The sequence below is a fragment of the Barbus barbus genome (assembly GCF_936440315.1).
Source record: "Barbus barbus genome assembly, chromosome: 45".
Lineage (NCBI taxonomy): Eukaryota > Metazoa > Chordata > Actinopteri > Cypriniformes > Cyprinidae > Barbus > Barbus barbus.
In genome coordinates this window covers 17,206,523-17,225,499 of record NC_136723.1, presented here as the reverse complement: position 1 = coordinate 17,225,499, position 18,977 = coordinate 17,206,523, and the positions used below count along the sequence as shown (strand labels likewise).

Below are 18,977 nucleotides of genomic sequence, written 5' to 3'. Positions count from 1 at the left end.
ATTTAGTCTGCTGTCACTGAGATGGCATCAGACGGTAATACCTGAGTTCAATTTAGTGTACAGTTTGTAGTTTTTTGTGCATTTGTTATCAATTAAACATAATTTTTTTGACATTTTCCCAGACGTCATTGAACCACGCGTTCCTCGCTGTATATGCATCCAGTCAATAATATTACTTTACTTACTTACTTTTGTCATTTAGCAGACGCTTTTGTCCAAAGCGACTTACAAATAAGAAAAAGTAACTAAAACTAAAAGTTACAACTCTATAAATACTATATACCTACATATTTAAGAAAATAAATATTGACATTATAAATATTTAATAGGAACATAACCAAGGTTTTGCAAATGCACAGTGTAACCCAAATTGCGTTCACCTGTATTAGAATAATATTTGTACTTTGTGGAATTGTGACAACTCCTGATTTTGTCTGACATTGGCAAGACAGCAGAAACTAGGCCTATTGCTGAAATTCCTCAACTAAAATGCACAAATATTTCTGTGGTTTGAAAAGCATTCCTGAGATACCATGAGAATGCAGGTATCATTTATCAGCAACCACTTTATAATTCTGTATTCCTCATTGTCATCTTTCCTTTCTCGCTCACCTCTTAATACTATTTATTAATAGTAATACATGTGTCAATTTTATTTAATTTCTTTATTTTCTTAAATATGTGGGTAGATAGTATTTATAGAGTTGTAACTTTTTAGTTTTAGTTACTTTTTCTTATTTGTAAGTCGCTTTGGACAAAAGCGTCTGCTAAATGACAAAAGTAAAAAAGTAAAAAACTAAAGAGTGTAAAGACCATCGACTCTACCGTGCGACTCCACCGGGCTAGGACACCGGCAAGGGATAGTAGTAGCTTTTTATTTAATTTTTTTCATTGATATGTTTATTATTGAAATGTTGTTGTTATATGCATGTGTCAATTTTATTTAATTTCTTTATTTTCTTAAATATGTGGGTAGATAGTATTTATAGAGTTGTAACTTTTTAGTTTTAGTTACTTTTTCTTATTTGTAAGTCGCTTTGGACAAAAGCGTCTGCTAAATGACAAAAGTAAAGTAAGTAAGTAAGTATTTCATAGAGCTTCTGAAGTAAACAAAAATCTGACAGAATAAAGTAAAAGCATGAGATTATGTTTTCCCTAGCCTATGTAGGCCTATACTTGTCTGCTAAAATTTCACAAAATGTCTCATGTGGACACACAAAAATGTATAATATATCATTCTTTGAAGGATAGGAGATATGAATGATGTGAACATCAGTGTGGACATGCAGCTGTTTTGCCAATAAATGCAGCATAGTGCTTGGATGTAGCATGTAGGTGAAAAACTACATGAGGAAAGGGCGAAAGATAGACCCTGAATCGCTGTGGGTTGAAATGACAGAAACTGCATAGGTAAGAGAGTAAGGAATCCCTCACATAGATGGTTTTTATTGTTTTTTTATTTCTCGAGCTATGAGCATAATTTGATGACAATAAGGCTATGCATATATAATTTATATATAAATTATTCCAATGTGCTAAATAATCCATAAAGAACACAATTAGCGCCGAACTGTAAGGAACGTAGTAATGTAATGAGTTTTACGGAACGCGAAAGCACGTGTCCCTCTTCGCTCCCTGTAGATGCCGTTCTGACAGCGCACTGCGCGGGTTTACGTTTCGCGGGAGGAGGCAGCTTACAATAACAATATTATTATTATTATTTTTTTTACAGAGGCGCGATTTTCAGGGGAGAAAATGAGTTTATGGGTTGATAAATACCGACCATCGTCCTTGTCTAAACTCGACTACCACAAGGAGCAAGCAAATCAGCTCAAAAATCTGGTAAAGAAGCTAACTTAACTTACTATCCAGAAAGCGAACTGGTGTTTGTTTGGTCAGACTCAAGTCAGTTTCAATAACTAAATATGAATTATGCTTTATGTACATAATCGCGCTCTCCTCTGGAAGAAAATACTTCAAATTGTTTGTTTACAGTTGCAGCAACAATATACTTTGCAGCAGCTGTGATATAATTAAATGTGCTTCACATATTAGCAATACTGTCTTTAATTAGTATAATATATTTTGATAAAATGATGATCTCTGGCTTGTTAATTTTACAGGTCCAGTGTGGTGACTTTCCCCACTTGTTGGTTTATGGACCGTCTGGTGCTGGTAAGAAAACCCGGATCATGTGTTTGCTCAGAGAGCTGTACGGTCCCGGGGTCGAGAAACTCAGAATTGAACACCAGTCCATCACGGTATTTAAAGAAAAAACTAAATAGTTATAAACTGTTTTCTAATTATATAGCCTAATAGTACAGTATGAACTATCAGTGTTTGTCTGTTGTAGACTCCATCTAAAAAGAAGCTTGAAATCAACACCATTGCCAGCAACTACCATCTAGAGGTGAATCCAAGGTAATGACAAGAATGACTAGGATCTGTTGGGAGCATTTATTAGCAGAACCTCATGCCTCATGATCTGTTTTCCTCAGTGATGCTGGGAACAGTGACCGTGTGGTCATTCAGGAGCTGATCAAAACTGTTGCCCAGTCTCAGCAGATTCAGTCCAATGCTCAAAGGGAGTTCAGAGGTTCGGCTTTTTCCTTTCATTGGGTTAGATGATTAATCTGAATGTTAAATATAGCTAAGAGCTGTGTCTGGATTTGTTAGTTTTATATTAATGATCCGTACACTTACACAACAGTAATAGAACCGAATTGGCAATGATAAATTTCTCATGTTTTCACAGTTGTGCTGCTGACAGAGGTGGACCGACTCACTAAAGATGCTCAGCATGCCTTGCGCCGTACGATGGAGAAGTACATGTCCACTTGTCGACTGATTCTGTGCTGTAACTCCACCTCAAAAGTGATTGCCCCCATCAGGAGCAGGTGTCTGGCTGTGAGAGTCCCCCTGCCAAGTGTGGATGAGGTGAAGTGGTTTTTTTTTTTTCTTTATTAAAAAAAAACATTGTAATAAGCTATTATTTCTCTTATTCAGCATTTTAATTTGTTTAAAAAGTGATGTTAAAGAAATTTATAATGATAGAAAATTTAAAACTATCATAATTTCCACAAAGATATTTAACAGTACTGTGTTCAACATTGATAATACTGAGAAATTTCTTGAGCAGCAAATCATGATTTCTGAAGGATCATTTGAAACTGGAGTAATGACAATTGAATTCAGTTTTGGCATCACAGGAATAAATTACATTTTAAAATATATTAAAATAGAAGACAGTTCTTTTAAATTGGACTAATAATTCACAATATTACTGTTTTTTCTGTATGTTTTATCAAATAAATGCAGCCTTGTTGAGCAAATGCATTATTTCCTAAATATATTAATTTGAGAAATACATTTTTAATTCAAATGTGTTTTCCTGGACGTATGAAAACAACCCAACCTTTGTCCTCTCAGGTGTGCAGTGTTCTGTCAGGTGTGTGCAGGAAGGAGGGGCTGCTGCTTCCTCCAGAACTGGCCAAAAAAATCGCTGAGAAGTCTGGCCGTAACCTCCGTAAAGCTCTGCTGATGTGTGAGGCCTGCAGAGTTCAACAGTAAGTCAACAAGAAGAGAGATCTCAGAGAATGAAATAAATCATCGGTGTTGTTCAGTTTTCCAGTGTTAACCCGTCCCAGACATGAAAATATCCAAATGATGCGTCATTAGTAACCCTTAGTAATTATTTTTTACATTTTTGACCACACCACACTCTGCAAAACTGAATATATGTGAATTCATATATTAATACTAGACACCATAAAGATAATGTGTACCAAAAATCTTTGTCATCTTTGTTAACATGCTTTACCAGCCTTTTGTTTTGGAGCTTTGATGCAGTCATCATCTTCTCATGGTGCAAACAGGAAATAAACTGCTCTGGTCATGTGACAATTTGCACTAACCATGTGAAACTGCACATAATTTAATTGAAAACCTTTGTTTGACGGTTTGCTTTGTGACCAATGGGATTAAATGGGTTGATCACAAATGAAGCCTCTGAATGAACATAATTCACCTGAAGTGATGCCTCACATACAGTTTAGGTAATCTGTTCCCAAATTGATTTCCTGCAGGTATCCATTCTCTCCAGACCAGGACATCCCTGAGACAGACTGGGAGGTTTACCTCAGAGAGACCGCTAATGCTATAGTCAGCCAGCAGAGCCCTCAAAGGTCAGAAAATGCCTGAATACAAGCGCAGAATTAAAATCCCCTGCTGTCTTTTACATTATGATAGATTTGAACAATTTTGGTTTCAATAACCTGGTATGTTTTTAAGTGGCATACATGTAAATGTAAACTAAATTATATTTTGACAGACTTTTGGAGGTTCGGGCACGATTGTATGAACTTCTGACTCACTGCATCCCACCAGAAGTCATCATGAAGGTACAGCTACTTATTTACAGCAATACTGTGAAATAGAAGTTGAATTGCAGGGTTAAATAAAACTGGTGAACAATCACTGTTGTTTCTTTGCATGGTATTCCAGGGTCTGGTGACAGAGTTGCTAAGTAACTGCGATGGACATTTGAAGTCTGAGGTGGCTCAGATGGCCGCATACTACGAGCACAGACTGCAGCTGGGCAACAAAGCAATCTACCACCTGGAGGCCTTTGTAGCTAAATTCATGGCCATCTACAAGAAGTTCATGGAAGATGGACTTGACAACTTTATGTTCTGAGCCACTGTTGCCTAAAAGAATAAGATATACTAATTAACTGTTTGTTTTTCATAATAAAGGACATTAAAAAAATTCTTGGCTGCTGTTCTTGCTATTTGGGTATCTAATCAAAGAGGTAAAGAATTTAACATGGACGAGGATGAAATGAACAAAACCTTGACAACATAAAGCACGAATGGAATGGAAATTGCAAACATGCTTAGAAAAGCTTAATACAATCTTTGTGTAAAAATAACTTAAAAAGAGCAAGAAAGGTTACTACAAATGAAGAATATAAGTTATACACTGAGGAAAACAACAGCTCATGCATTAAACAGAACAAATATATTTGCCGTTTACCATGGTGGATCGATTTGATCCATAATCGACATCAAAGGGCTGCTTACGAATAAGTGGGCACATCAAATTATCCTGACTCATTGAACCTGGACCAAATTAGTGAGATTGTGTGAACTAAAATGGTTGTTTATATGGAAGGGCTTTAGACTAGCCCTGCGTCCCAATGTGCTATCTATCCTAAATAGTATGTGAGATTACAATAAGTGTGTCCCAAAGCATAGTATGTTGAAAAGAGTATGCCAAAAACCCCCGTCCCCTCTCTGGCACCGGGCCCGAGTAGGCACATTGGGATGCAGCATATCATCCCTGGAGCTCCTCCGTGGGACTCGAGACTGGTGAGTGGCGCAGGTGTCTCTCATTATCATTTACTTCTCATCACAATGATAGAGCTGCTGCGTTTGTTATAAATACACATGCATCATGTTTTTTGTAGGAAGGCCAGGTTTTCTTTTTGTTTACATGTTCCATTCTACAATCAATGCTGGTGCAAAAGCTAAGCGGGATCACTATGGAATTATTTTTATGTCTTTATTATTCAACCAAACATTCTGTGTTTGAGAGTAAAACTAATTATTTTGTAATTAAAAAATAAAATATTGCAAAAAAAAAGAAAGAAATTGAAAACAAAGATTCAATATTTTCAATAGGCCTACAGTTTTTGTTTGGTTTTACAGTGCTGCTGTTGCTGTGTCAGCATGGTAACATGTCTCATTAATGCACAAGGGGGATAACTTAACTCTAAAGAAGCCACGCTTTTCTGTAAAGGACAAAATGTCATGATTATTGCTAATAATTTTACTTTACTATTTCTTCATACCTAAAAAGCATGTTTCTTCTCTGCAACCGGTAAGATGACCGTGATGCAGACAATTTCCAACCTTAATTTTGAAGTTGATTATTAATCAATTATTAACAAGATTATTAACAGTCTTGGCAGATCCTTTTGCTTTTATTACTGACCCGTGTTCCTGTTTTCCACCTAAATTATTCTAGAGCAAAGCATAACTTGTGAAGGTGCCGAAAGTGTCCTGTGGTAAGAATCTTCTCAAAGTTCTTTTTCATGCATGTTTTATCCTTCGGGGTCCTTGATGGTCCCTTTAACATTCTGTTGACTATAATTAATGCTGAACCTACATATCTACTAACTCTCACTGGAGTGTTAGTGGAGTATTTACTGTTAGGGTTAGATTAAGCTGACATTTAAAAAGTTGCTTATAGTCAGTAAATGTCTGTTGGGAGACCATTACTACAATAAAGAGTTGGCAGCTATTAAGCAGACTGTCCACTAACTCTAATGAGAGATGGTTGAAACGTAGATGCAATGTTATTGTCAATAGAATGTTCAAAAGGGGCCATGAAAGTGTTAAAAATATATGCGTACATCCAAAAACTTTAGGTGCTTGGTCTAACAAAGCACTTCACTAAAAGAATCAGCACACTGCACGGTTCCCAAATATCGATTTATTAGAATATAGGATTGTTTAGGCTATTTGAATAAATTGATCTTTGGGAGCAGCAGTGGCAGTGTGCCGACTATCATGAATAACCAAACTGTGTGTGAATGTAACCCAGCACACTAAAAAAATGTAGTAATTTTCACTCTGAAATGGCTAGTAAACTTCACAAATTTTAAAAAAATAAGTGAACCTTAAGGTGAGGACTGAATATTGTGTGTGTATATTGTGACGAGTTGACTGCCTCCCCCTTATCATCATCACCACCCCGTCCCGTATTCGCCGCCCTTCACCAGGCTCCCGACGGGAGTGGGTGTGTGAGAGAGGAGGGGCGCTGAAACAGCCAGGGCTGGCGGCGTGTGATGAGGCGCACCTGATCAGAATAGAGCCTTATCCCCGCCGCTGTTTAAATGCCGAGCGCGCCTCTCCTCGAGAGACCGGTCTCTTCCCCGTGCATGCACGCTGGTGTCCTCGTGGGTTCAGGAAGGGAGCGTAGAGGGGACTCCCGCTGTCCCGCACCGCCAGAGACGTGAGCTGCCGGACCCGTGAGACGGCCGTCGGGCCAGAATCTGGAAAGCCAAAGTGGTCATAAACGCCTGCTCGGGCATCTGATTGCACACTGACACGTCAAAAGCGTACGATTTGACAGCAAACCGCGCTGGACGTTCTTAGCGCGCGCTTTGGGATTATGGAGAACGTGCGTCCTCGACGTGTGATTTCCTGGACAAGAACGCGCGTTTTATAGGAAATCACACGTCCAGGACGCGCGGTTTGCTGTCAAATCGTATGCTTTTGACGTGTCAGTTTGCAATCAGACGCCCAAGCAGACGTTTATGACCACTTTGGCTTTCCATACCAGGATGCGGGGCCGACTAGCGCCGTGGACCCAGAGCCGGCGCCAGGGCACCTCCATCAGGGGGGCTCAAGTCACATTGTGTGTGTGTGTCCGCCCCTTACCTGGACCCTTCCTTCCAGAACACTAACCTCCTTCACAAACCCCTTAGCACGATGAGGACACCAGAACCCCTGTTTATTTTGGACACTTTATTTCTGTTTAATAAAAGCCCTACGCCACACCCACTGTGTCTGTCGTTTGCTCATCCCGCCACACACACTCTCTCTCTCTCTCTACGTATAGCTTATTTTGGATGCGATAGTTAGCCTTCACTTGTGAAATTATCAACATCAGTTTTTCTGTTTCAGAGAAAATGTTTGTTATTTCTATTCATCATGCCAATTATGCGCGATTTTGCAACCTGCCCTCATGAATTAGGAACTTCACCACAGTTACTCTCCTCAGACTGCCAGTATAAGTTTCTATACAGCAGAAACATCATCCATTTAGACTAGAGTCACTTAATCAAACTATGTAAAATTGACAAAATATGAGAATGCAATAACAGCTTATTTCTTTGTAGGTGCAATGTAAATAAGTCTTGCCATTTAGATGTTTCAAATTCAGTGTTCTCTGATCCATGTTTCGCCAACTACAAGTACCTGGAAGTTTGTGAATTAAAAAAAAAAAATCTTATTGCGGTTTCTTTTTTCTATTTGCAAACTGGAGTGGGAATTACATTTAAGCACAAATGGCACTTTGATAAGTGTTTTTTTAATATTAGGAAATTCTAATATTTTGAGATATTGGATTTTTGAAATGAAATTTGCCTCCCCTCCTTTACACACACTGATGTCCTTTGGCTTTGAACAATCATCTGATATGGTACAGCTTATTACAGTAGCATTTATTTGAAACTAATTTTTACTATATATAATATATTGATTAGAACAATAAGAAATAGATGGCTAGATGTGTTTTGTAGGAAAAGTATAATATGTAAAGAAGTGTAACTGTAATTTCCTATTTTGTTTACTATGGTCAAAAGATGGTGATTGTAGATTGGGAAAGAAGGAGGCAGGAACCAGCAGACATTCGACATAAAATAAAATGAAACAAAGTAAAACGGCAGCTCCTCAAGGACGACTGGCGCACAAACCTAACAAAAGTCTGGGGGTTTCATAAAACAAGTTTACTTAAATATGAAAACTAAATTTTAACAGGTGCTTGTGCATTCAGTGGATCAGCAGCTTCTATATGCAGCCTTTCTCTCTGGATTTATGACAGCTGTACATTTTATGGTTATAAGTAGAACATTAAAACATTACACATATGTGAACTCATTTGAGCTGTGCAGTTACTGCTATCCTAAAAATACACTTATGTAGGTTTTACATACACACAAATTTTACATGCGTCACATTTAATGTTCGACAACAAATATTTTAGCAAAATGTATATTTTACTCAAAATGATTGCACTCCTATTCTATTGCACTCCGTCGGTTTAGAGTGCATGTGCGCAGCAGTGCTCGTTCACTTGCGTAAAGTCTATATATATGACCTCTGTAACATCACTTACCTAAGCCAACCATAGTAAGATCTTCAAAATGGCAGAATAGAATAAAATACTTTTCCCCCAACTTTTATTTTACAACTCCTGTGCAAAAACCAAACTGTTGTGCAAACTTGACCAAATAATGCAATATGCTTTTTTACAAATAAATAGTGTTTTTACATTGTAAAGCTGCAGTTAAATAATTATCCAGGTCTTCCTGGCTTGTGTACTACCCATTAAGAAATTTGAGAGGTACTACAATTTAAGAGAGTCAAAAGCATAGTTTGTAGGTTGGCAAACTAACCATTAAAACAAATAAATTAAAAAAGTCCACTGGAACCATTTTTGTTCATTTTTTGGTGGCTATTTTGTGCCTTTTGACTGCATAGTAGATCACAAGGCACACTGTGATCAGCATGCAAGAGCTCACCAGAGAGAGAAAGCCAACAACAGGCTGTTTGGTGAGGACATAACCTCTAGAGCCGTGCACTGGAGCATGGGGACAATGTTGTCGAGGTGTGCCTGGGGCAGGGAAGCCGTTGTGGTGGATAATGTTTTTGTAATGGGCCAGTGAAGATTTTGAGATGACCTCCTCCTGCACGTGACCATACATACCATAACCTGGGTCCCGCTGGTCGCTGAACGCATATGCAAAATATCCCTTCAGATTTACTCCATCCAGCATGTATGCTAAAAGAACAAGTCAGAAGTTAGAAAACAACAGAACTCATGACGTAACTATAAAGCGAATTCAGATGACAAGGTAAATAAGGGCTTGCCAGTGTTTTGGGAATAGTAAACAAATATTTTTTTCCAAAGCTCAGATAAAGAGCGGCTTGCTAGTTTTCCTGAGATCAGCAAACTGTTTCCCTAGTTTTCTGCTTAATAATTAATCTGCTGTGTGTGGATGTATGTGTACAATGTGAGCTTTGTGCCTCTAAATAGAAATGGCATTGCTTTGAGTCATCAGAACTTATCCAAGTGGGTTATTGTACTGAGAAACTAAACTAAAATTGAATGTCTAGGACATTATAGATTATGTTGATTTATACGTTATAAATTAACAACATATAATAATATTGAAACAAACAGTAATTTAATTACAATAAGTTTAATTATACCTATGAGTTACATTTAATATCAGTATATAATGAGTTTTAAATCTTAATCATCTTAATATTTTAAATAATATGAATAACATTTCCATTCATTTGAATTTTAATAAAATTTATAAGAAATCGTAATAGAGTTAATAAAATAAAAAATAGCCATATTAGGATAACCTTATTGGCAAATGTTAAAGCCTACAGTATCATATTTGATATGCCAAAACTTTGCTGATAAATCTGTTGTACACAATCTACTACATGCCTTCTGTCATCTGATTGATAGTTTATAGTTTATCACTTTATTAAGACATATTATTGGGAGATATAGGCTGACAGCTAATATTTAAATGCATTTTTTAGTAGTAGTCTGCTATACTGTTATAAAGATGTCATTGATTTACGTTACAAGCAGTCTGAATTTCATCATACTTTTTGGCCATACAAGCCTCAACACAAAGCACATATGTTTTCACATCTTTCAAAAATATTTTGTCTAAAGGTTCAATAAACTACTCCTGATAGAAACTGGAATCAGTATAAGCCACCCAGTGTCTGCCTATTGGAATTCAACTCATTACATACGATTTCTTACCTTTCAAGGCCTCATTAATGTAATTGTAAAGGTAGTAGATGCGCAAGCTATCCTTAAACCTAGCGGTGTCCTCTTGAACACCATTGGCCATCACATAAATGGGAACACCTTTGTATCGAGAGTTAATCCAGTTCAGTGCCTTGCGAAGACCCCAGGGGACCACAGGAGAGTTGCGTCTTGGAGACATGATCCAGGTCACGTCAGATATCAGCTGTACCTGCAGCTTGTCTTTGAAGGTGTATTTGTCTTCCACTCCATCGTACACCATCGAGGTAGTAAAATGGCTGATGGCAAAGAAATCGTAGGTTCCTTTAACCAACAGCCGGTCTTCATCGCTAAATGCGGGTAAGTGGTAGTTGAAGAGATCGATATTGTTTCGCTGTTGGAGCCAAGTACGCATCACCGCTGGGTAATCGCCACTTCCGAAGATGGGCTCTGCAAACCAGCCGACTCGAAAGTCCAGGACTCGGTTTGCAGGTGCAATATCCTCTCTGTTGAAAGAAAACGCAGGTTCGACCCAGTCCATATGAAGAACCAGTGATGCCTTACCACCTTGGGCTTTGCGAAATTCGGTGTCGTAGACGTGCCAAGCTAACGCATGCGCACGGAGCAACTGGTGGCCCACAGTGTATTCAAGATCCTCATCGTTAGGTTCATTCAGCGTGATCCACAGTTTGATATGAGCTCCTAGTCGTTGGAAACACAACCTGGCGTAGTCTGCAAAGGCCTGAACTGTCTCCGCGCTCTGCCAGCCCCCACCAGCCTCCATGGGGGCCGGCAGGCTGGACAGTTTCCCTGTGTGGTGCCAAAGGGTCACAACAGGGGTTATGTTAACCTTTTGTAGCTCACTGACAAAGCAATGGTAGTATTTTAGAAGCGTTTCGTTAGCATCAGACACCCGGCCTGTTGGGGTGATGGAGGACCAGTTGAGGGAGAAGTGGAAGTGTGAGACTTGCATACGGTGAACGTCAGACACCTGCTGAAGGATGCTGCCATAATCTGCACAGTGGTGTTTCCTGTGCATAGGGGGCACCAGCACACCAGGGAACTTTTTCAGCTCTCCGTTTCCAGAAACATTCCAGATGTAAACACTAGGGTCAGCAAACTGGGTAGGTATAGTATCAACCTTCAAAACAGGATCACAAGGCAGAATTAAAAATAAATTAAATAATTTTAATATATTCAATTGATTTTTTATCAATGTTTGAAGTTTGAACAAAGATCAAAGACTAAAGTTAAACACATCATAAGATCTACACAGAATCTAAGTTCTACCAAAGTGACCTTTGAATGGGACAAACAACAAGCTAAAGCCATTTACTTTTATTTTGATGAAATGTGCGCAGTTAGATGTAATACAAAGTTAACCATCAGTTTTTTATTTATTTAAAAAAATGAACAATCAACATTCAACCATCAATACTTAAATACACATAACATAAATACATACATACATACATACATACATACATACATATATATATATATATTATATATGACTGATTTGGTTTAATGGGGATTATAAAATAAGGAGTGGATGGATTTTAATAATTGTAGGGTGGTTGTGTCGACACACTGCCAACACACATTTATGTCCAAACACCATGTAAAAGTGGATTTTGCATAATAGGTGCCCTTTAAAATTTTACCTGTATTGAGTTGGCTGCAACTCCCCAGGCAAAGTCACAGGGAAAGATGCCCTGTGCAGGCCGGTTCTCAGGCAGCTGAGGGAAGCCATTCTTCTCTATGAGTTTGCTATAGAAAGTGGCAGATGTCTTTGGCTCTCTTTTCAGATCAGGAGTGTTGAAATCCACATAGAATAGCCCTCGTCGTATTCCATATTCACGGTACCACTCATAACCGTCCAGCAGAGACCAGGCTGTGTAACCAATCACATTTACTCTGTCAAAGCGGATTGCTATAAAGAGAAAAATAATATTGTTTACAATCAATTACTAACTGTCAAATGTGAATTGTTAATGCTAAATAAGTCTAAATATACCTACATTGTAAATGCTTCTTTAACCATTAAAAAATATACATAAGATAATCTCAAAATGGCCATATACTGGCTAATATATGATCTATTATTATTAATTCTATCCATGTCATTTCATCAAACACCCTCAATTGATCCATGTACCTTTTAGAGTCTCCATAATAAAGCGCTTCAGGTAGTACATATGCTTAGCATCCTTTGTATTCGTGTTGCCACTTCCATACCAGCCGCTCTCCACCACAAAAATGGGAGGATTGTTGTACTCTGCACTGACCCAGTACAGCAGCATCCTCAGACCCAGGTCTTCTATCTGGCCAAAGCGCAGACTGTCATTGATCAGCTGAAAACTAAGAGCAGGTCCATGAGACAGGGCAAAGAAGTCTGCCGTTCCATTAACGTACAAGCTCTCTGCCTCCGTGAATGACGGCAGTCTGTGGGTCAAATTGCGTTTCATGCAGGGTGGATATTCTCCATCCACAAACAATGGTCGGGCAAACCAGCCGAGCACAAAGTCAAGAGAACACTGGCAGGCTTTCTTGTTCTCCTGCCTGGTTCTGCTAGGTTTGATCCAGTGGGAGGCCAGAGCCATGGACACTCGCCCACCCTGACTGGAACGATACCGGTTGTCATACAAGTGCCAGGCTGCTGCATGAGCCTAGGAGACAACACAGGTCAGGAAAAAAAAAAAACATTTGTTAATACTTTATATTTGGAAAAACATTTACTGTACACTGCACATTGAATTACATAAATTGTACAAACGTTAATTAAACAACAAATAAAAATGCTAGCAAAAAGCCTAACAATCATTCTAGCCTTGAACAAGCTGTTTAATATATTTTTGTTTTTATAAACATAATTTTTTCTTATTAACATATATAATAAAAAATGAAAATGTATGTGTACATATAAAATGCTTGTATATACATTTATAACATTATATCTAATGTAATTTTTAACAATAATTACAAAAATTCTCACAATGAAAATTATATATATATATATATATATATATATATATATTTATAAATGGTTAACATTATATTTTAAATTATTTGAATATAATTTTTTTAAGATACTGAAAACTCTTTCAAGACTATGTGCGTTTGTGTGAGATGTGTGCAAATTATCTTTGTTTATTAAATATATAAATAAATACATAAATGGTTCTAATTACCTTTAGAAGATTATGTCCAACTCTGAAAGGCAAATCGGAGTCATTTTTGATACCAGGTGCCACAACCCCAGTTCCATACCCATGCCAGGCCACAACAAAAGGATTATCAATGGTAATCCAAAATTTCACATCCGATCCAAATGTTTTAAAACAAAAATCAGCATATTCTGCGAATAGTTCCACCATAACCGAATTGCTCCAGCCTCCAAATAAGGTCTGCAAACTCTCTGGCAGGTCCCAATGATATAAAGTCACAACAGGCTGCACTTTAATTTCCTTCAATCCTCGAATTAGACTTTTATAATACTCCACACCTTTTTTATTGTAGCTTTCTTTGGTGCCGTTGGAGAAGATCCGTGGCCAGGACAGAGAAAATCGGTAGTGACTGACTCCAAGTTGCTGCAGGGCTCGGAGGTCTCCTGGGATGTTGTGATAACTGTCACTGCCCACGTCACCTCTGGACACCCGGGTCCCACCGCGAGTGAAAGTATCCCAGATAGACTTACCCTTCCCATCTTTCTCCCAGGCTCCTTCAACTGAATAGGCAGCGGTGCCGACAGCCCACACGAACTTGTCAGGGAATGTGTCATAGAGGAAGGCTTTGTCACCCGGATATGGAAGTTTGCTAAATCTATCCCATGTGTGCAGCCCTGTGCCTGGAACAGCCGTTGTCCACTGTAGATGACTGAACAATACGAACGCCAAAACAATCCATGTCACTTTCATGGTGTCAGAGAACTGGACAGCTTTCCAAATGTTAAACAAGTGAGCTGTGTCTCTTACATCACTCCGAGCTGTTTGCAACTGTGGTATAACCCACCTGGGCCCCATCTGGACCCGTTTTTTTGTCCTCTCAGGAAATCTATCAATTATTACCCAGGCACTTGACGAGTAAATGGGTATCCAAGCGCTGCGCAATTCCAGCCTTCATAATAACACATTTCCTCCTGCTAGTGTATGATAGGGCAAATATGATTATACAGTATTAGAACAAAAACAAACAATTCATGATTTCTTCAGTAGCTCTAAAGAACAACTGAAAATGTTTTAAGAATGAAACCTATGACTGAACCACATATTACAGGAATACTGATCACCTAGTTATCCAGTAATCCAAATTGGTTATCCAATGACTTTCAATTTATGAATGAAATACATCTACAGTACATTACATTAATGTTAACAGTCCAGGCTTGTAAAATGTAATGAAAATATATATAAAACGTATTTTAAAAATGCTTACAGTCATTTTGAATTAATCAGTTAAATTTTGTTTAGCATGACTTTGCACAGTTTAAACCGCATGCTGCATAAGTGCTACAAACAGGTGTATTTTTAACAGCTAGACCTTGATTAAGTAATAAAATAAACATTTTACAGTATAAGTGAATGTAATATATTCTAGGAAACAGACATGCATTTAATTGAATTATGTGCGTCATATATCAGACTGCATTTATGGAAATTCTCTCCATCTGGACGGCTAATGATAATGTGCACCTGCATGTCCAGAATGGAACCAGAAGGAAAAACTACCACTGTAATATGTTAAGGCCAATAATGTTCCCTGGGATTGTTTTATTAGCTTTAAACCAGCCATTTGGCCTTCTGAAGCGGCCATGCTCACATTATCTGGGCTATTGGCCTGTCTAACTCAGGCAAAACATCGATACTACAGTCACATTGACCGCCAATGTACAGTATATACTGTAATTCGATGAATAAAATAATTTATTACTTTGGAAGGAATAAGAAATATTGTTTTCTACAATCAGTTTATAGGAGCTATCTGCTGCTCTATGTAATCAAAAAACATTACTTTAAACGCCTAAATTTTACAAGATATTATTTTATAACACCTAAATATCACAAAATATTATTTTACAACACCTCTCCTCCCTTGTGCCATCCAGATGAGGAAAAATCAATGGTGTGAGTCCTGTGCTTCCTTTCAAGGCTTGTTTGTCAGTCACCTGTTAAAGGTCAGTTTTGTGTGAATTTATGTTGGGTGGTGAAGCACAATGTCACAGTCAATGGTAATGTTGTGTTCCACTGACATAAACGTTCTGAAAGGCTATAGCCAAAATTATTTTATTCCATATAGAAGATGAATTATAAATAGAGATGGTTGGGCAGAAAGAGAGAACAGAAGAGAAGAAAGAGGGCAAGCAAATCCAAAGTGTGCTTTCAGCTGGAACAAAAACAACACACTCACCGAGCACTGAACTTACTTAAATATGGAGGAGTGACGCATATTTGTGTCTAAAACGTTTCAGGCATTCCTCTGTATGTGGAGGTGGTGGTAATCCAAAGGTTGTTAATTCATGAACTGAAGAATCACTTAGTGCTTAAGTTGATCCAATGGGGCTGTTCCTAAAATGTAAAAGTTGCTTTGACCAAGACAAACATTATTACTAACAGTGCTTGAGGACATCCCATCGTACAATACAGATAATAACATATTTCTTATACTTTCTTTTAATTATAAAATTTAAAGGAACTGGACAAAGCAAAACAGGAAATGACCTCCTCATCATAAAAAGACAGTTTATCCTAGTAATGCAACCTAGATTGAACAGCTCAGTATAGTGAACCTAAAATGTAAGGCCTTTAGTAAACCTTTAGTTTAGTTCTCTCTGTTTGCCATGCATAAACTGCATAACAGAGGCAAAAAGGCTTTTAAAATCCACCTATTATTACCCTCCACTTACCTCTGAATGCTTAGCAACATACCGGACAAATTATTACTGCTATTCAAATCTCCACTAAGAGACTATTCAGTAATCTGGTTTCGTCAATTAACATGCAATTAATCAAGATTTTAGGTTAAAATATAACATATCTTTAATGAAATAAAGAAAATGTAAGATTTCACTATTTTAATCACCTTATCATGTATTTATTTATGACAAATAAAATGCTTTTAAATACATATATCTTCATAGTATATTGATTTATATAATACAAGTTTTAATTAATTATTTTATATTTACATTTATAATTCACCTTGTCCTTTGGTGTGATAAATAATTTATTATTAAATATTCCATGATTTCTGTTATTATAAGAACATTACAGTGATAATCTCTAAATAAATTCACTGTAAAATTGTTATTTTAAAAATACAATCAGGTTGTCATGTCAAATACTCGACAGCAGTTTCAACTGTAACGCCAAATTTATATAAAAATGCAGAGATCGATCTTTACCTGCTAATGCGTCACATCCGCAATCTCTCCCTGAGCCACTTCAGCACGTGATCAATGCTAATTAGGTCGCGCCAATTAAGGGGAAGAAAATAAAAATGCCACAGTGCCTCTGCTCACGATCACGCCACAATGGAGGAGTTTCTCATTTCACCATACAACTTCGGAGGCAACCCTGGTTATTTCCCCTTTTATCCCGGCAACGGTAAATTTAAGCACCAGAACTGGAACAAAAAGGGAAACAGTTTTTATGTTGCGCCAGACGCCCCCGATTATTTCGACTTTTATAAGCGCGCGCAGTTAAAAGCGATATTATCTCAGGTGAACCCGAGCCTAACGCCGCGCCTCCGCAAGGCCAACACGAGAGAGTTTGGTGTGCAGGTCAACCCAAAGGTAGATGCCACCATTCAATGCTCACTCGGGCACAAAACGCTGTTTTATCGCGGCGACAAATGGGACTCGCCGAGGACGCCGTCCATCAGCCACCTGCCCAGCACACCTGTCAACTCCGTGCGCTTCTCCCGCCCCGTCGCCATCTACTCTCCTGTCTTCGACCGCAGGATTTTCTCCTTCTCCACGACTGCCGGTGAAAGTAAGGATGATGGAGGGGATGAGAGCAGGGAGACGGACAGCGAGACGGACGAAGACGAGAAGTATAAACCGGATGAACCGACGCTCAACGAAACGCTGCAGGGGAAGTCGGTGATTCAGCGAAATAAACGGTCAAACTTTCAGGTTTGTTGTGGGGAAAATTATCATGGCAACCGTAACTTCCCCCAAATTACGTGGTACTTTCAAAGGTTCGCGATGAATCCTAGCTAGTCGGTTTCGCGGTCCGAATATAAGCTGACCTCATAAATATGCGAGTAATTGCTGACGCTCAATGTCATTGGGTGAATACAACTCATGACGATTACTAGACTTAACCCCACCCCCAGCTTGAAATTTGCGGAAGTTTTGTGAATCTCGTCTTTTCTTTTTTTTAAATGCATGCTAAGGAAATTCGGCAGAAACCATGTGTTGTGCGTTTCTTTTGTTGATAAAGATAATTTTAGCCATTTATTCTTTAGTTTCTGGAGCAGAAATACGGATTTTATCACTGCAGTAAGTGCAATATTCGATGGGAGAGTGCGTTCGTGTGGTGCATCTCGGGAACCTCCAAGGTAAAATGCTTTTGACTTTCAAACTTCTAATCTTAAGACTTAAACCTAATCAAATGGCATTTTCACAGGTGTACTTCAAGCAGCACTGCAGGAAGTGCCAGGCGGGACTGAATCCATATAGAGTGGAGTCTATTCAGTGCCAGGTACGAGTCGTCAAAGTGCACTTGAAGCTGTTGGTAAAACTTGACCATGTTCTGTTTCACCAGGTTTGCTGCAAGACTCGCTGCTGCTGTGAACGGAAGCCGAGACACATTGATATGCGCCGTCCTCACCGCCAGGATCTGTGCGGCCGCTGCAAGGGCAAAGGCCTTTCCTGTGACACCATCTACAGTTTCAAGTACATAGTCTGATTGTTCAGGTCTCTAAATGTTTTAGAATTACATTGGTGGATCAATCGACATCTCTGGTGGGATGTTGTATTTTTGTATTACAATAAATGTATAAACCAATAAAGTATTGCAGCATAATACCAGTGTAAGTGTTTATGCTTTGTAAGGGGGGTCGTTCACCCCCCAAAATGACATCGGTGTTCAGCAAGAGAAGTGCACAGACAGGTTTTTTTTTTTTTTTTCTTTTCCTCTTTAAAAAGTGTACTATCCTTTTGAAAGGAACAAAATTAATGTTGTGGTTTACTTATTACATTCCAAACCTATACAGACACAAGTGATATTTTGAATGTTCAACTTTTCCATGCAATTAAAGTCAATCCAAAACACTTGTCGACAAATGCAGCTCTTCAAATATCTTTGATCATGTGTGCATGAATAAAACTCTGAATAGGTTTCACTGCTTTTGCATAAAAGTCTTTGCTGTAACTTGCATCCAGTGGAAAAAAAATCACTCCTTTTCTT

At 38.3% G+C, this 18,977-nt stretch overlaps 3 protein-coding genes across 4 annotated transcripts; 2 read left to right on the top strand and 1 right to left on the bottom strand.

The window, feature by feature from the left end:
- Positions 1-1,634: 1,634 nt before the first annotated feature.
- Positions 1,635-4,760, top strand: LOC306864008 (replication factor C subunit 3). The gene is made up of 9 exons (XM_079407661.1): positions 1,635-1,842; positions 2,124-2,261; positions 2,354-2,421; positions 2,499-2,596; positions 2,756-2,937; positions 3,430-3,566; positions 4,086-4,184; positions 4,331-4,400; positions 4,504-4,760. Exons 1-9 carry the CDS (start codon positions 1,756-1,758, stop codon positions 4,693-4,695), a joined length of 1,071 nt encoding a protein of 356 aa, XP_079263787.1. The 5' UTR covers positions 1,635-1,755; the 3' UTR covers positions 4,696-4,760.
- Positions 4,761-8,208: 3,448 nt separating this feature from the next.
- On the bottom strand, positions 8,209-14,557 carry LOC306863929 (klotho-like). Its single transcript, XM_079407528.1, has 5 exons — positions 13,758-14,557; positions 12,725-13,235; positions 12,231-12,499; positions 10,582-11,707; positions 8,209-9,570 (listed from the first exon to the last, which is right to left on the bottom strand). The coding sequence occupies exons 1-5, from the start codon at positions 14,481-14,483 to the stop codon at positions 9,230-9,232; spliced, it is 2,973 nt and encodes a 990-aa protein (XP_079263654.1). The 5' UTR covers positions 14,484-14,557; the 3' UTR covers positions 8,209-9,229.
- A 2,446-nt stretch (positions 14,558-17,003) lies between these two features.
- LOC306863699 (zygote arrest protein 2.L-like) lies at positions 17,004-18,591 on the top strand. 2 transcript variants are annotated; one of them, XM_079407199.1, is made up of 4 exons: positions 17,004-17,698; positions 18,034-18,126; positions 18,195-18,269; positions 18,333-18,591. In XM_079407199.1, exons 1-4 carry the CDS (start codon positions 17,096-17,098, stop codon positions 18,474-18,476), a joined length of 915 nt encoding a protein of 304 aa, XP_079263325.1. In that variant the 5' UTR covers positions 17,004-17,095; the 3' UTR covers positions 18,477-18,591. The 2 variants fall into 2 exon arrangements, with proteins under 2 accessions (XP_079263325.1, XP_079263324.1); XM_079407198.1 differs by having other exon boundaries at positions 17,035-17,698; positions 18,195-18,591.
- Positions 18,592-18,977: the final 386 nt, after the last annotated feature.